The sequence below is a fragment of the Symphalangus syndactylus genome, chromosome 2 (genome assembly GCF_028878055.3).
Source record: "Symphalangus syndactylus isolate Jambi chromosome 2, NHGRI_mSymSyn1-v2.1_pri, whole genome shotgun sequence".
Taxonomy (NCBI): domain Eukaryota; kingdom Metazoa; phylum Chordata; class Mammalia; order Primates; family Hylobatidae; genus Symphalangus; species Symphalangus syndactylus.
In genome coordinates, this window is record NC_072424.2 from 42,870,058 (window position 1) to 42,889,248 (window position 19,191).

At 38.3% G+C, this 19,191-nt stretch overlaps 1 protein-coding gene across 21 annotated transcripts in view; it reads right to left on the minus strand.

Moving 5' to 3' along the window:
* The window catches only part of ENTPD1 (ectonucleoside triphosphate diphosphohydrolase 1), a 154,809-nt gene that overhangs the window by 131,374 nt on the left and 4,244 nt on the right, over positions 1–19,191 (minus strand). For 4 of the 21 annotated variants that reach the window (XM_063629215.1, XM_063629202.1, XM_063629140.1 and 1 more), the window contains exon 2: positions 11,332–11,390. The exons of 15 other annotated variants lie outside the window; for them this stretch is intronic. In XM_063629215.1, coding sequence (XP_063485285.1) covers positions 11,332–11,390 — 59 coding nt within the window. Of the gene's footprint in view, positions 1–11,331; positions 11,391–19,191 lie in introns of those variants that run through there. 2 more of the 21 variants (XM_055254226.2, XM_063629219.1) reach the window with 1 other exon arrangement.

A 19,191-nucleotide genomic window follows, 5' to 3' on the forward strand; every position in this document is an offset into this window, starting at 1 on the left:
CAGGCTGGGGAATGGCAGATGTGGAGGAATCATGACAGTATCACTTCAAATATTTGAGGGACTATTTCCTATGGAATGAGATGTAGAAATGGGAGAGGATCTCTATGGTCTACAGGGCAGAACTAGTTCTAATGACAGTGGAAAGATAAAGGGAAGGAGAAAGACTTTAATTCAACTTGGAAAAAATTCTAACAAAGTTGTCTAATATAGTGAGAGAAGTGTTGGGGTTAGGGAGGTGGTGAGGAGAGATTTTAAGGATTCAACAGAGAATCCAACTAGATTAAGAAGCTGGACTGTGGATTTGACTGGTCTGTGACCAGTACTTTTGGTCTATGACCAACAATTTTTTCAGCTGCCCATGGTAAGAGAAATAAAACAATGATACACTCTCCAATATAAAACAAAGATAATATTATTAACCTGATAGAACTGAGCAAAGATTAATTAAGATAATATGAGAAAGGGTCTTCAACATGAAAGACATAAATGAAAATTTAAAAACACAGTTAAAAAAAACAGAGGAAACAAAGAAGAAAACATTAATTACTATCATCAGAGAGAGGAGAAAATATTGCATCCATGAGACCAAAAAAGTATAAAATTTTATTTAAATAAACTATCAGAAAATAAAAACAAGCTTTTAGAAATTTAAACAATAATAACCAAAATAAGAAATTTTAACAAAAAGGTTAAAAGATAAGGTTGAGGACATATCCTAAAAAGTAGAGTGAAATGTCAAATTTTATCCATTGCATTCTAGCCAACAGTTAGGGAATATTAGTTTCCCCACATCTTCAACAACACTGGATATTAAGAAAAAAAACTTTGCTTTTAGGTATGTGAAAAATAGTACCTCATTGTTTTAGTTTACTTTGTTTGCCTACCAGTGAAGTTGGATATTTTCTCATATCTTTTAGCCATTGACACTTCCTCAACTACAAACCACCTGTTGAGCTCTAACAAGAGTCAAGTCAACTGCCTGGGTCTTGTCAGTTTTCTTTTCCCTGTCTGTCATTAGAAATATCTTGGTTCCAAGATGGCCGAATGGGAACAGCTCCAGTCTGCAGCTCCCAGCAAGACTGACAAAGAAGACAGGTGATTTTTGCATTTCCAACTGAGGTACCTGGTTCATCTCACTGGGACTGGTTGGACAGTGGGTACAGCCCATGGAGGCTGAGCTGAAGCAGGGCGGGACATCACCTCACCTGGGAAGCGCAAGGGATCAGGGGATTTCCCTTTCCTAGCCAAGGGAAGCCATGACAGATGGTACCTGGAGAAACAGGACACTCCTGCCCTAATACTATGCTTTTCCAACAGTCTTAGCAAACAGCACACCAGGAGATTATATCCCACACCTGGTTCAGCAGATCCCACGCCCACAAAGCCTTGCTCACTTCTAGTGCAGCAGTCTGAGATCAACCTGCGAGGCAGCAGCCTGGCAGGCGGAGGGGCATCTGCCATTGCCAAGGCTTGAGTAGGTAAACAAAGTGTCCTGGAAGCTCAAACTGGGCGGAGCCCACCACAGCTCAGCAAGGCCTACTGCCTCTGTAATCTCCACCTCTGGAGGCAGGGCATAGCTGAACAAAAGGCAGCAGACAACTTCTGCAGAAGTAAACGTCGCTGTCTGATAGCTCTGAAGAGAGCAGTGGTTCTCCCAGCATGGTGTTTGAGCTCAGAGAACAGACAGACTGCCTACTCAAGTGGGCCCCTGACCCCTGTGTAACCTAACTGGGAGACACCTCCCAGTAGGGGCCAACTGACTCTTCATACAGGCGGGCACCCCTCTGGGACGAAGCTTCCAGAGGAAGGATCAGGCAGCAATATTTGCTGTTCTGCAATCTTTGCTGTTCTGCAGCCTCTGCTGGTGATACCCAGGCAAACAGGGTCTGGAGTGGACCTCCAGCAAACTCCAACAGACCTGCAGTTAAGGGACCTGACTGTTAGAAGGAAAACTAGCAAACAGAAAGGAATAGCATCAACATCAACAAAAAGGACATCCACACTAAAACCCCATCTGTAGGTCACCAACATCAAAGACCAAAGGTAGATAGAAACCACAAAGATGGGGAGAAACCAGAGCAGAAAAGCAGAAAATTCTAAAAACCAGAGGGCCTCTTTTCCACCAAAGGATCACAGCTCCTCGCCAGCAAAGGAACAAAGCTGGATGGAGAATGACTTTGATGAGCTGACAGAAGTAGGCTTCAGAAGGTCGGTAATAACAAACTTCTCCGAGCTAAAGGAGGATGTTCGAACCCATCGCAAGGAAGCTAAAAACCTTGAAAAATGATTAGATAAATGGCTAACTAGAATAAATAGTGTAGAGAACACCTTAAATGACCGAGCTCAAAACCACAGCATGAGAACTATGTGACCCATGCACAAGCTTCATTAGCCAATTCGATCAAATGGAAGAAAGGGTATCAGTGATGGAAGATCAAATGAATGAAATAAAGTGAGAAGAGAAGTTTAGAGAAAAAAGAGTAAAAAGAAATGAACAAAGCCTCCAAGAAATATGGGACTATGTGAAAAGACCAAATCTATATTTGATTGGTGTACCTAAAAGTTATGGGGAGAATGGGACCAAGTTGGAAAACACTCTTCAGGATGTTATCCACAAGAACTTCCCCAACCTAGCAAGGCAGGCCAACATTCAAATTCAGGAAATACAGAGAACACCACAAAGATACTCCTCGAGAAGAGCAACCCCAAGACACATAATTGTCAGATTCACCAAGGTTGAAATGAAGGAAAAAATGTTAAGGGCAGCCAGAGAGATAGGTCGGGTTACCCACAAAGGGAAGCCCATCAGACTCACAGCGGATCTCTGGGCAGAAACTCTACAAGCCAGAAGAGAGTGGGGGCCAATATTCAACATTCTTAAAGAAAAGAATTTTCAACCCAGAATTTCATATCCAGGCAAACTAAGCTTCATAAGTGAAGGAGAAATACAATACTTTACAGAGAAGCAAATGCTGAGAGATTTTGTCACCACCACGCCTGCCCTAAAAGAGCTTCTGAAGGAAGCACTAAACATGGAAAGGAACAACCGGTACCAGCCACTGCAAAAACATGCCAAATTGTAAAGACCATCAAGGCTAGGAAGAAACTGCATCAACTGACGAGCAAAATAACCAGCTAACATCATAATGACAGGATCAAATTCACACATAACAATATTAACCTTAAATGTAAATGGGCTAAATGCTTCAATTAAAAGACACAGACTGGCAAATTGGATATAGTCAAGACCCATCAGTCTGCTGTATTCAGGAGACCCATCTCATGTGCAACGAACGCACATAGGCTCAAAATAAATGGATGGAGGAAGATCTAACAAGCAAATGGAAAGCAAAAAAAAGTAGGGGTCGCAATCCTTGTCTCTGATAAAACAGACTTTAAACTAACAAAGATCAAAAGAGACAAAGAAGGCCATTACATAATTGTAAAGGGATCAATTCAACAAGAAGAGCTAAGTATCCTAAACATATATGCACTCAATACAGGAGCACCCAGATTCATAAAGCAAGTCCTTAGAGACCTACAAAGAGACATAGACACCCACACAATAATAATGGGAGATTTTAACACCCTACTGTCAATATTAGACAGATCAACGAGACAGAAGGTTAACACGGATATCCAGGACTTGAACTCAGCTCTGCACCAAGCAGACCTAATAGACATCTACAGAACTCTCCACCCCAAATCAACAGAATATACCAACGACAAAAACCACATGATCATCTCAATAGATGCAGAAAAGGCCTTCGACAAAATTCAACAGCCTTCATGCTAAAAATTCTTAATAAACTAGGTATTGATGGAATGTACTTCAAAATAATAAGAGCTATTTATGACAAACCGACAGCCAATATCATACTGAATGGGCAAAAACTAGAAGCATTCCCTTTGAAAACTGGCACAAGACAGAGACGCCCTCTCTCTCACCACTCCTATTCAACATAGTGTTGGAAGTTCTGGCCACGGCAATCAGGCAAGAGAAAGAAATAAAGAGTATTCAGTTAGGAAAAGAGGAAGTCAAATTGTCCCTGTTTGCAGATGACATGATTGTATATTTAGAAAACCCCATCGTCTCAGCCCAAAATCTCCTTAAGCTGATAAGCAACTTCAGCAAAGTCTCAGGATACAAAATTCATGTGCAAAAATCACAAGCATTCTTATACACCAATAACAAACAGAGAGCCAAATCATGAGTGAACTCCCATTCATAATTGCTTCGAAGAGAATAAAATACCTAGGAATCCAAATCACAAGGGACATAAAGGACCCCTTAAAGGAGAACTACAAACCACTGCTCAACGAAATAAAAAAGGACATAAACAAATGGAAGAACAGTCCATGCTCATGGATAGGAAGAATCGATATCGTGAAAATGGCCATACTGCCCAAGGTAATTTGTAGATTCAATGCCATCCCCATCAAGCTACCAATGACTTTCTTCACAGAATTGGAAAAAACTACTTTAAAGTCCCTATGGAACCAAAAAAGAGCCCACATTGCCAAAACAATCCTAAGCAAAAACAACAAAGCTGGAAGCATCACACTACCTGACTTCAAACTATACTACAAGGCTACGGTAACCAAAACAGCATGGTACTGGTACCAAAACAGAGAGGTAGACCAGTGGAACAGAACAGAGGCCTACAACCATCTGATCTTTGACAAACCTAATAAAAACAAGAAATGGGGAAAGGATTCCTTATTTAATAAATGGTACTGGGGAAACTGGCTAGCCATATGTAGAAAGAATGGCCATATGTAGAAAGAATGGCTATATGTAGAAAGAACTGGCTAGCCATATGTAGAAAGCTGAAACTGGATCCCTTCCTTACACCTTGTACAAAAATTAATTCAAGAAGGATTAAAGACTTAAATGTTAGACCTAAAACCATAAAAACTCTAGAAGAAAATGTAGGCAATACCATTCAGGATATAGGCATGGGCAAGGACTTCATGACTAAAACACCAAAAGCAATGGCAACAAAAGACAAAATAGACAAATGGGATCTAATTAAACTAAAGAGCTTCTGCACAGCAAAAGAAACTACCATCAGAGTGAACAGGCAACCTACAGAATGGGAGAAAATTTTTGCAATCTGACAAAGGGCTAATATCCAGAATCTACAAAGAACTTAAACAAATTTACAAGAAAAAAACAACTTCATCAAAAAGTGGGCAAAGGATATGAACAGACACTTCTCAAAAGAAGACATTTATGCAGCCAACAGACACATGAAAAAATGTTCATCATCACTGGTCATCAGAGAAATGCAAATCAAAACTACAATGATATACCATCTCATATCAGTTAGAATGGCAATTATTAAAAAGTCAGGAAACAACAGATGCTGGAGAGGATGTGGAAAAATAGGAATGCTTTTACACTGTTGGTGGAAGTGTAAACTAGTTCAACCATTGTGGAAGACAGTGTGGCAACTCCTCAAGGACCTAGAACTAGAAATACCATTTGACCCAGCAATCCCATTACTGGGTATCTACCCAAAGGATTATAAATCATGCTACTATAAAGACACATGCACACGTATGTTTATTGCAGCACTATTCACAATAGCAAAGACTTGGAACCAACCCAAATGTCCATCAATGATAGACTGGATTAAGAAAATGTGGCACATATACACCATGGAATACTATGCAGCCATAAAAAAGGATGGCTTCAAAGCTTCAAAGGACAGGATGACTCTCTTGTTAAAGGATAATGAAGCTAGTGACTTTAAGTTTAAGCCATTATTAATTGACCATTCTGAAAATCCTAGGGCCTTTAAGAATTATGTTAAATCTGCTCTGCCTGTGCTCTATAAATGGAACAAAAAGGCTGGATGACCATAACTGTTTACAGTATGGTTTATTGAATATTTTAAGCCCACTTGTTGATGTCTGCTTCTCAGAAAAAAAAATTCCTTCCAAAATATTACTGTCCATTGACAATGCACCTGGTCATCCAAGAGCTCTGATGAAGATATACAAGAAGATAAATGTTTTCATGCCTGCTAATACAACATCCATTCTGCAGGCTATGGATCAAGGAGTGCTATGGTTTGAATATTTGTCTCCTCCAAGCCTCATACTGAAATTTTATCCCCAATGTTAGAGGTGGGGCCAAATGGGAGGTATTTGGTCATGGGGGCAGATCCCTCATGCATAGATCAATGACTTTCTTTGGGGGTGAGTGAATTCTTACTCTATTCATTCCCATGAGAGCAGTTGTTAAAAAGAGGCTAGCACCGGCCTCCCTATACCTTGCTTCCTCTCCCACCGTGTGATCTCTGCACACTCTGGCTCCCCTTCACCTTCCTCCAAGAGTGGAAGCAGCCTGAAACCCTCACCAGATGCCCAATCTTGAGCTTTCAAGCCACCAGAATTGTGAGCCAAATAAACTTTACTTTCTTTATAAATTTCCCTGTCTCTGGTATTCCTTTATAGCAACACAAAACAAAGTAATTTTGACTTTCAAGTCTCATTTAAGAAATACATTTAGTAAGGCTATAGCTATCATACATAATGATTTTTCTGATGGACCTGGGCAAAGTAAATTGAAAGCCTTCTGGACAAAAATTACCATTCTAGGTGCCATTAAGAACATTCATGATTCATGGGAGGAGGTCAAAATACCAATATTAACAGGAGTTTGGAAGAAGTTGACTCCAACCCTCATGAATGACTTGGAGGGGCTCAAGACTTCAGCAGAGAAAGTGGCTGCAGAAGTGATGGAAACAGCAGGAGAACTAAAATTAGTAGTGGAGCCTGAAGATGTGAATGAATGGCTGCAATCTCGTGATGAAACTTGAACAGTTGTGGAGTTGCTTCTTATGGATAAGCAGAGAAAGTGGTTTCTTGAGATGGAATCTACTCCTGGGGAAGATACTGTGAACATTGTTGAAAGGACAGCAAAGGATTTAGAATATTACGTAAACTTGCTCAATGAAACAGCAGGAGTGCTGGAGGAGGATTGACTCCATTTTGAAAGAAGTTCTACTGTTAGTAAAACGTTATCAAACAGCACCACATGCTACAGAGAAATCTGTCATGAAAGGAAGAGTCATTCAATGTGGCAAACATCATTGCTGTCTTCTTTTAATAAATTGCCACAGCCACTCCAACCTTCAGCAACCAATTCCTGATAAGTCAGCAACATAAACATCAAGGCAAGACTCTCCACCAAAAAAAAGAGTACCACTCATTGAAAGTTCAGATGATTGTTAGCATTTTTTTTAGAAATAAAGTATTTTTAATTAAGGTGAATTGTTTTTTAGACATAATGCTATTGTACACTTAATAGATACAGTATAGTGTAAACATAACTTTTATATGCACTGTGAAACCAAAAATTCATATTACTCTTTTAATCACGTTACTTCCTTTGTAGCAGTCTGGAACAAAACTTGCAATAACTTTGAAGTATGTCTGTACTACAGTGAGTAAGATTTTAGAGAGAAAATATATGACCAGTAAAGCTAAAAAGAAGACAGGAAAACTCCAGGAAGCCTTCAGATACATGAAGGAATATCTAATGGGTGGCAGTTCTTGACTAATGGGAAAACATTTGTACCCCTAAAGAGAAAATTTATCTGAGAAGTGCACATCTTCTCTCATGAAAAAGGACATCTCTAATTGTTCAGAGTTCATGCCCAGAGATACACTGGGGGACTAGCTTGGGATAAATGGGAGCCAAGAGTTTTCAGGAAAAGGTTAAATGTCATCAAGGTCCAAGGAGTCATACAGGGCATCACTAAAAGGAGGCTGAAATGCTAGAGAAAGCATGGTAGGCAAAAAAGGAGAGGGGCTCTTTCAAAAAGGCAAGGGAACTGGGCACACTCAGCCACCAACCAGTTGTGCAACATGAGCACATTCCTTCCCACCTCAGGACGTCAATGTTTCTATCACACATACACTGCTGAAATTTGGAAAGAAATTTGGAAATTCTACTTTTAGGAATTGATCCTAAAGAAACTGTCAAAGATGTGAAATGAGATTAATCCACAGAAGTTATAATATAATTATATATTTGGAAAATAACTTGCAAATGTTTTTGAAAAATAATTTGGAAAGTAACTGAAAGTTTCCCAAATGTTTCCCAAAAGGAAATGGTTAAATAGACATATGGTACATGTTCAAATGATGGAATATTATATGCAGCCATTAAAAGACCATATGGTAAAAGCCATTCAGTTGTCACGACAAACTGTAAAGTAAAATTGAGGATTACAATTGGTATGCATAACATGGATCCAAATTTGTAGAAAATAAATACTAAAAAACAATAAAAAGTAAGCCAAAGAGAGGGAACAAGAGAAAGACTAAAAAGTCATATGACAGAGTTATGAGTAGTAAACTTACACAAATATTTATTTTCTTATTTATTCTTTATATATTCTAAATTTTGTTATAAGCCTGTATTATTTTTGTAATTAAAACAGCAAATGCAATTGATTTCATTTTAATTAAGAGATTTGAGGATATTTAAGTCTCTTCTAGCACTAAAATCCATTGAGTCTTTTTAAAATGCCAAACGCATAGATACCTACACCACATCTGAAATGTGATCTACTTCTCCCCAGCCCTAATCCTCCATAAGTTTTGCAAACAGATCTGCTCTCTGAAGCCATAAGGCAGTTCCGGGAAGAGTAACACTAGGTAGGGGCCTGGAGTTTGGGCTGTCTTCACAATGTGAATCTTAGAGCAAGCTTTTTGAGAAAAACACAGTTGAAAAAGACCATACTTCCTGGCCCTGAAAGGCCTCTGGCTTTTCTTTCACAGAAAATGTCTGCAGTCCGGATGGACATCAGCACCAGGAAGTTACACACCTCTCTGTAAATATTTCCATCCCTAAAAGACTTCCTCTACCTGTGAAATCTTTACTAACAACCTTCAACATTCACTATGCCAAATGCCAGGGTCAATTCTCAGTTTCATCTTATTTTACCCATGAGCAACATTAGACCCAGTTAGACCTAGTTGAAACACTTTTCTCTGATGGCTCCCAGGACACCATACTCACCTACCTAGTTTATCCCCCTTCCCCCACTCCAGCACACACACACACACACACACACACACTCTCTCTCTCTCTCTCTCTCTCTCTCTCTCTCTCTCTATCTTCTTGGACGGTTTCTCTTCCTATCCACAACGTTTAAAGTTGGAGCATCTGGCTCAGTCCTTAGAGCATTGTCGTTTTTTTTTTTCTAGTTACACTCACCCAGTCTCATTGGATTTAAATCCTGTGTCACTCAGTTTAAACACCGCCTGATGACCTAAATTTATATCTCAAGTCCAGTCTTCTTCCCCAAACTCCAAATTTGTATATCCATCTGCTCTATTTGAAAGACCCATGTCAAATAGGCATCTGAACATTAACACACCCAAAACCCGAGATCCTAATCTTCCCACTCAAGCCTATTCCTCCTACAGTCTTCTCATCTCAAGGCAACTCCATCCTTCTGGTTTCTTGGAAGGCCCAAAACCTTGGAGTCAAGTTTCCTTCTCTCTTGTTTCCCATCCAAATCCAACTAGGAGATTCTATTGGCTCTATTAGATCCCAAATCCAATCACTTTTCACCATGTCCACTGCTACTACCTGGAAATGGACACCATCATCTTTTACCTGTATTACTGCAGTAGTCTCCCAACTAGTCTCTCTTCTGCTTATATCCCTTTATGTCTGTTCTCTACAATGCAGCCAGAGTGATCCTATTAAAACGTGAATTGGATAAAGTCACTCCTGTGCTCAACACTCACAGTGGTTTCCCATTGCTCTATAAGTAAAAGCCAAAGGCTATACAGTGGCCTGCAGGATGCTAGACATTCTGTTTAGGCCAAACCTACCTCTCAGCTCTCACCTCCTTGCTTTCTCCACTCCAACCACACTGGATTCTTTGTTGTTTCTTAAACACCTAATTTCTCCTCAGGACTTTGTACATGTTGGTTCCTCTGCGTGGAATGTTCTTCACAGAAACAGTCACACTAGCAGCCATATGCTACCACAAGTCTAAAGAGATCTTAGAAATGATATCCAACAAAGGCTGAGGAAAACTGCTAAGCAGTGGAAGAGGAGCTCACTCCCTAATTCAACAGAGGTTTGCTCTCAGTGGGGAAGGAGCAAAGGCTCCTTCCTGAATGCCTTTATGCCTCTGGACAACCATATTGACAGAATTCTGACAGCCCTAGTCACTCTATCTTCTGGAACATGACTACTGTACATGGTGAGAAGACTTTTGCCTTCTTTCCTGGGTCTGAGTGAACTTTTCTGCCTAGAGGATTTAGATGTCTTCTCATACTTAGATGGGGATCTAGCATTTGGTGATTGCATTTTTCCAAGATCTGAACAGAACCTGAGGGAGCCATGGGCAGACTATGCATTCCATCCATATCAACGTTAGACTGGGATAAATCTCCCCTAATACATCCTTAAATACTTTTTAGGATAAGGTGAAAAACACATTCATCCATAAATACATACAAAAGGAATCTCTTTTCTTTCAAGGATAAGGCCTTAGGTTAAATAAATTTTGCAAGAAAATAGAACAATGAAGGAAAAGTTTGCCTCTAAAATAGATATGAAGCAGGAATAGATGGAAATCGTTTGTTTTTTTGAACTCTGTACAAGAGGATGTTGCCATAAACAAGCTAAAATAAAAGATTTCATGGAAGCCAAAAACATTGTAACTGAATGAAAGTTTATACTGGAGATAGTTAAGGAAAATTGAATCAGTGATACAGAGGAAATTCTTAGGAAAATAGTCTCAGAATGCAATGAAAAATAAATTAAGAAAATGAAAGGAATAAAGAAGGAAGAAGAAAGGGAGAAAGAAATAAAGAAAAAAGAAAGGAAAGAAAAGAAAAAGAAAGAAGAAAGAAAGAGAGGGAGAGAGAAAGAGGGAGGGAGGCAGGGAAGGGAGGGAGGCAGGGAAGGAAGGGAGGGAGGGAGGGAGGCAGGCAGGCAGGCAGGCTGCAGGCAGGCAATTTAGAGATAAGAGATCCAAATAATAGGACCCTGAAGAAGAAAAAGAAACAAACAAAACAGGAGCATTAATTGAAGTTGTGACAGAAGAAATCTTTCTTGCTCCTAAATAAGTCCTAAATTTGGAAATCAAGAGGGTTTACCATATTCCAGGCAAAAATTTTTGAAAGGAAGTCTATACCCAGTTATCTTATTGTGAAAGTTGTATATTTCAGAAATGGGGAACAAAAACCATTCAGGCTAAAAAACGGTTGTCCTCAACTTCTGAGTCTGTTTTGTGCTGCTACAACAGACTGAGTCATTTATAAACAACAGAAGTTTATTTGGCTTACAGTTCTGGAGGCTGGGAAGTTCCAGATCAAGGGGCCAGCATCTGGTGAGGGCCTTCTTGCTGTGTCATCCCATGGCAGAAAGCAAAGGGAAAGAGAGCATAAGAGCAAGAGAACAAACTCACAGCTTCAAGTCCTTTTATTATTGGCATTGATCCATTCATGAGGGTGGAGCCCTATGACCCAAGCACCTCCCAGTAGGTCTTGCCTCCCAACATTGTTATATTGGGGATTAAGTTTTGATCATACACTTTTGGGGGGGCATATTCAAACTATAGCAACTTCTTTACAACATCAAACTTCTCAAGACAATGGAGGAATATTTCCAATGATTTGAGGGGGAAAGATTGCTATATTTAAGAGAAGTTGTCTCTCTTTTATAACACTGATCCCCTTTCTAAAAAATTAATATGCTTACTAGATCATTATGAAAGGAATCAAGATTAGGGACCCAAGAATAGGGAAAGGCATAGTGAGATAAGAACTATATTAAAATTCATTAAATTCATGGATGGATGAGTTTGATTATTAATATCCAAATAAAGAGAAAAAATCCTGCGAAATAAGTGACTAACATAATTTATACTATTTGAATTTATAACATTATCAAATTAAATATTTAAAATAAGAAAAAGGAGGACACAGGGACACAAAAACTCTTAATCCTTCTCTCATAATGGGGTCAAAAATTACTAATTTCACTTTGATATTAAGATAACTTTAAGCTCAGGAATGCTTTGCTTTTTTTTTTTTTTTTTTTTTTTTTGAGATGGAGTCTCGCTCGGTCCCCCAGGCTAGAGTGCAGTGGTATGATCTCAGCTCACTCAAGCTCTGCCTCCCAGGTTCACGCCATTCTCCTGCCTCGGCCTCCCAAGTAGCTGGGGACTACAGGCACCCACCACCACGCCCGGCTAATTTTTGTATTTTTAGTAGAGATGGGGTTTCACCATGTTAGACAGATGGAATGCTTTTCTTTTATTTCCACAGCCTGGGCAACATAACAAGACCCTGTTTCTACAAAAAATAAAAAATCAGCTGGGTATGGTGGTGCACGCCTGTAGCCCTAGCTACTCAGAAGGCTGAGGCAGGAGGATCACCTGAGCCCAGGAGTTCAAGGTTACACTGAGCTACGATTATGCTACCTCACTGCAGCCTAGGTGACAGAGCAAGACCCTGCCTCAAAAAAAAAAAAAAAAAAAAAAAAAAGATTGCTACAAGTACAATTAAAAGTAAGATGTCCATTATTCACAGCTTTGTGGAAATATAAAAACAAATAACAAAGTCCACAGTCTGTATAGCAAAAAGCATAACAGAAAAAAACATTAAACACTAAAGAGAATAAAACGAGAAAAGGCAGATAAAATAAATGTGAACTGTTTACATTCCTTTATTAAAACAGAGAATCAAATTGGATTTAGAAAGATTAAAAATAAAGATGGACAAAATATATCAGCCAAATGAGAAGGGGGAACAGAATTTAGGACTAAAAAAGTAGATAAAAAGGAGTTATTTCAATATTTTATCAAAATATGAACTGCAAAAACATATAAAATATGAGTAGAGGTAAATAGACAACAGACAATTGTATTGAATTAAATGGATCTTAATTGCATTAACAGCATGAAGTCATTATTATTTGAAGCACTGTAAAAGAATCTAAGAACTTATGAGGAATATAGTATTGAGGGTAATTGAGGTTAAAAGTAAATCTATGATAACAATTGTTTGACCAATTAACCAAATTTGATTATGGACTATAATTGAAAGTATTCTATCACTGTTAGATTTCCTGAGTTTGATTACTTTGCTGTGGTTATATAAGAGAATATCTTTGTTCTTAGGAAATACATACTGAAATATCTAGAGGTAAAGGAACATAATATATACAACTTATTCTCAAATGGTTCAGGAAAAATACTATATGTGACTGTTGTGTGTGGGAGAGATAGAAAAGGGAAGAGAGAATGATAAAGAAAATGTGGCAGAATTTTTTAAATTGGTGAATATTTGTGAAGTGCTCTTTGAATTGTTCTTGTAATTTTTCTGTAATTTTGAAGTCATTTTAAAACAAAAAAAACAACAAAAAAAGTAAATCTGTGATAACAAACCAAAAATGAAATTTTAAAACAATTACATTTATAATAGCATCAAAAAGAAAATCATACTTAGGAATAAATTTAACAAATACAAAAGTTACACTCTGAAAACTACAAAATATTACTTAAGGAAATTAAGTAAGACCTACATACACAGAAAGATATCACATGTTCATGGATTGGAAGATTTAATATTTTTAAGATGGCAATATTCTCCAAATAGATTTACAGAGTTGACGCAATCTTATCAAAATCTCAGCTGGCTTCCTTGCAGAAGTTGACAACCTGATCTTAAAATTCATATGGAAGTTAATGGGACCCATAATACCCGAAACAATATTTAAAAAATAAAATGAAATTGGAGGACTCACACTGCCTGATTTCAAAACTTACTACCAAGCTATAGTAATCAAGAAATGTGGAACTGACATAGGGCTAGATATATAAAGAAATGGAATATAACTGAGAGTCTAGAAAAAAACGTTCACACTTATGGGAAATTGATTTTCAACAGAATGCCAAAACAATTCACTGGAGAAAATAATAATCTTTTCAACAAATGGTGCTGGAACAACTAGATATTCACACACAAAAACATGAAGTTTGGCCCCTACCTCATAACACATATAACTCAAAGTGGATTAAAAACCTAAATTCAAGAGCTAAAACTATGTAGTTCTTTGAAGAAAATATAGATGTATATCTTCATGACTTTGGATTAGGCAATAGTTTCTTAGATAGGACAACAAAAGCATAAGAACCAAAGAAACTATAGTTTGAATATCATCAAAATTTAAAACTTTTAAATTTTGTGCTGCAAACAACGCTATCAAGAAAGTGAAAAGACAACCCACAGAATGGGAGAAAATTTTTGGAAATCATATATCTGAAAAGGGAATATATAAGGAATCATTGCAACTCAATTATAAAAAGGTGAACCAATTTAAAAAATGGGCAAAGAGGCCAGGGATGGTGGCTCACGCCTGTAATCCCAGCACTTTGGGAGGCCGAGGTAGGTGGATCGCCTGAGGTCAGGAGTTTGAGACCAGCCTGGCCAACATGGTGAAAGCCCGTCTCTACTAAAAATACAAAATTAGCCGGGCGTGGTGGCACGTGCCTGTAATCCCAGCTACTCCGGAGGCTGAGGCAGGAGAATCGCTTGAACTCAGGAGGCGGAGGTTGCAGTGAGCCAAAATCACGCCATCCCACTCCAGCCTGGGCAACAAGAGCAAACTCCACCTCAAAAAAAAAAAAAAAAAAAAAAAAAATGGGCAAAGGATCTGAACAGATATTTTTCCAAAAAAGATCCACAAATGCCCACTAAACACATGAATAGATTTTCAAAACCATCAGCCATCAGGGAAATACAAATCAAAACCTCAATGAGATACTACTTCACACTCATTAGGAAGGCTATAATAAAAGATAGGTAATAACAAGTGTTGGCAAGGATGTGGAGAAATTGGAATCACCATTTATTGCTGGTGGAAATGTAAATGGTCCAGCTACTTTGAAAAACAGTCTAGCAGTTCATCAAATGGTTAAACATAGACATACAAGTGACCCAGCAATTTTGCTCCTAGGTATATAACCAAAAGAAATTAAAAACATAAGTCCACACCAAAACTTGTCCATGAATGCTCACAGCAGCATTATTCATAATGTCAAAAAGTAAAAACAATCCAAATATTCATCAACTGATGAATAAAATGTGGTATATACATTCGATGGGATATATGCTATGAAATGAATGTCCAGAATTGGCAAAATTGTGGAGACAGAAAGTAGATTGGTGTTTTCCTAGGACTCAGAAGCGTGGGGGCCATGTAGGGAGGAAATGGGGAGTGCCCATTAATAGGTATGAGGTTTCTTTTCAGGGTGATAAAATGTTCCAAAATTGATTGTTGTGGTGGTACACAATCCTGTGAATATACTAAAACCACTGAATTGTCGACTTTAAGTTGGTGAATTGTATGATATGTGAATTGCATCTCCAGATAATAAGATCAACAACCACGGATTTGAATCTCAACTTCAACACTTACCAACTGGGAGACTTTAACAATTGAGTTACTTAACAGTAAATAATACCAACCTCCTAGGATTGTTGGAGAACTGAATTAACATCTGTAAGGTGATTAGAATAGTGTGTGAACCAATGTCCACTATAAGCCTGTGTGTTAACTAACTAAAGCCACCAGCACTTCCTTTCATTAAACACTTACTGTATTCATTTCCTTTGCCTGCTATAACAAATGACCATAAAAAACTCAGTGGTTTAAAACAACACACATTTATTCTCTTACAGTTCTGGAAGTCTGAAGCCTGAAATCAGTTTCACTGGACTGAAATCAAGGTGTTGGTAGGACTAAACTCCTCTCTACCCATCGGAGAATATTATGGTTGGAGATAAATTACCATATAATTGAAAAGACTGGATTGATTAATAAATATCCAATTTTATATCCTAAAAACATACAGCTTCTTCACAAGTGTTCATAGATTTATACAAACCCACCATATGCTTAGTTACAAGGAAACCTCTGAAATTACAAAGCCATATGCTCTAACCATCATGGAAAAATGAAAAATTAATTATAATGGCTAAACAAAAATAAAAATCATTTAGAATCGTTTAAAAGTAATATCCTGGGCTACAGAGAATAAAAATGTGATGTCAAACTATTTAGAAAACGATGACACCACATACAAAAACGTGTTGGATCTATTCACAGTCAGAACAGATTCAGAAAAACTATCACGGGCCGGGTGCGGTGGCTCACACCTGTAATCCCAGCATTTTGGGAGGCCTAGGCTGGCAGATCACTTGAGTCCAGGAGTTTGAGACCAGCCTGGGCAACATGGTGAAACTCTGTCATAACAAAAATAAATAAATAAATAAATAAATAAATAAATAAATAAATAAATACAGAAAAACTATTATAAGTATGGCAGGAAAACTTGAACACCTTTGTATGATAAAGCACTCAGTTGATTAAAAAAGTTGATTAAAAACGTCAAATACGAAGAAGTATTATAATAAACAGGAAAAGGATGTAAAAAGTATACAAAAGAAGTATATCGTGAAAAATGTCAAATTTACTGTAATTAAAGAAATACAAACTAAAACAATCTAAAAATGGATAAAATTATTTAAAAACAAAAACACCAAAGCTGTCAGGGATGCCACAAAACAGGAACTGCTTTTGAGAGCATGAAGGGCCCAACCTTTGGGAATGCAACCTGGCAACAGTAATCAAGAACTTTAAAAAACATTAACAAGTTTCAATCTAGTAAGTCTATTTCTGAGATCCTGTCCTCAGAGTACAATCCTACATATGGAAAAAACTTCCTGCACAAAGACATTTATTAGAAATGGAAACAACCTCAATGTTCAATAACAGGAGAATTGTTAAATAAACTATGTGACCATAAAAATTACGCTAATAAAGACCACGCTATAAAATGGAAAATACGTGTGCTTCACTGCTACAGTAATACCAGGCTTTAAAACTGCATATATAGCCTAATGATCATGGTGCCATCTCAATTTTTCAAGGTCCTATTCAAGTGAATGCCAAATGAGAGAAACAACCTAAGCATAGTAAAAAAAGAACTGCCAGGAAACAGCACCAAAATATTACAAGTGATTGTTTTTCTTCCCTACTGTAATCTATAGTATCATGTTTTCTTTAATGGGCATGTGCTATGTTACTTTTATCCTCACGGACATAAAGCAATGCTTTACATCCTTCCTATGAATCAAAAGGAAACACTTCATTTTTTTTTTGGCTTCCTTTTTTATTTTTTTAAACCAAGCAGTGGTTATGGAAGGAAACACCTCTTTGTGTAGCGCATGTACTGCCACCGTGGGTCTCTAAAGTCACTTTGATATTCTAACAAAAACAGCATATTTCATACATGTTAGACAACCTATACTCTGGATTCTTTTCTCCAACAACTTATTTTCTCTTCACAACCCCCTCAAGTTTTCAAGCCTAAAGAAATTCCATCGGTTCTGTCTGCACCCACTTTCCTTGCTTTGCTCCTAGAATTATTCCCACCTTTCTTCTGCAGAGCATAGACAATGCCTCAGGTACACTGTTCCCAATCTCAGAGCCCTGAGTCCCTGCTACCTCTAGCTCCCTGGGACTCCAACACCCAGCACAAGGTTCTACAGGCAGCCACACATTCTGCTCCAGTACTTCTCAAGTTGAAGGCAGAGAACAAGGGAAGTTTAGGGAAGCTTGGAGCCATGGAGAAAAGGTAGAGACATGTAGGAAATCTAACACAAGGCCTTTTTGTGTAACAGTAGTTTTTGTGTGCTGAAGATTCCAGTTTCTAGGATTTGGCAAATTGGGAGCCTCAATTTCCTGTTCTAGGGCATATATTTGCTGAATGAATAAACGAATTAGGCTTCCCATCATCCTGCAATGACAGCTGACCAGTGACTAGAAGTGGCAGCTTGGTGAGGGAGTAGAGGGTGGGAAGAGCATGGTCATTTAGTACCAAAATAAGCCCTGAGACTAAGGCATGCAATGACCCTGCCACATTGCCAGTCAAAGTGTGGTCTGTGGAGGGGCAGCATTATCATCACCTGGGAACTTGTTAGAAATGTAGACCTACTTCAGAGCTATTGGATCAGAATCTGCATTTTAACAAGTTCTCTAATGATACATATCCATGTTAAAGTTTGAGAAGCACTGCCTCAGAACACACGCACACACACACACAGACACCAAAATCACCAAGACAAACAAGTGACTCCACTCTTGCACACTTCACCAAACCATCAAGACATTTAGTGATTCTTCACCACAGGGGCTGCCCTTGATTTTGGCCTTCCTCCGAAGTACTTAAAAGAATAGACTCTATGTAATTTACTCCAGGCCTCAACTTCACTCTACACAGATGGAGCCCATCATCTCTGGACAGTAGTGGGTGGGATTAAACACTGGTGCCCTTGAGCACCATTACCAGTTATAAAGAGCAGAGAAACAACCAAAAAGACGACACAAGGGGGAAAGCACTCTCAAAATGTAATTTGACCAAGTAAAGGCAATACCAATCATAATGATTTATAAAAACTGTTTACCAGATGTACATTATTACCACGCGGTGCAATCATGATTAAGGAAATAATTTAATGTGCAGCTGATTGCTTTACAAAGGCTTATTTGATTACACGACCCATAGTGAAGGATAAACTCTGTACTTCTGCCTTCAAATCTCCAAGATGGACATGAAAGTAGGTTGACTGCTCAGAGCTTGGGAAAAAAGGGGGCTTTTTACTCTTAAATCTACACTATAGTTAAGGTAAAAGAGAGAAAATATCTTTAAGCACTGCTGGGAGGGTGAAGGGGCTTGCCATGGGCAGCAGATTCTACTCATCTTTCTAGATCCAATTGAAGTGTCCCATCCTTTGAGAAGTTTCTCCAGAAGCCATCACTCCCTATTCTGCTTCTCATGGCATTTTCTCTTGTATTATTATTTTTTATTTTTATTTTGTTAGAGACAAAGTCTCATTATGTTGCCCAGGCTGGAGTGCAGTGGTTATTCACAGGTGCAAATATAGCACATTACAGCCTCAAACTCCTGGGCCCAAGCTATCCTCCTGCCTCAACCTCCTGAGTAGCTGGAACTACAAGCATGCACCACTGTATCATGGCACTTTGTTTAGACTCACATTACAGCTTCTAAGGAGGTAGAATGTACCCATTAGGATCCCAGACTTTGCAGCCTAACCACATCAGTCAAAATTTCCCCT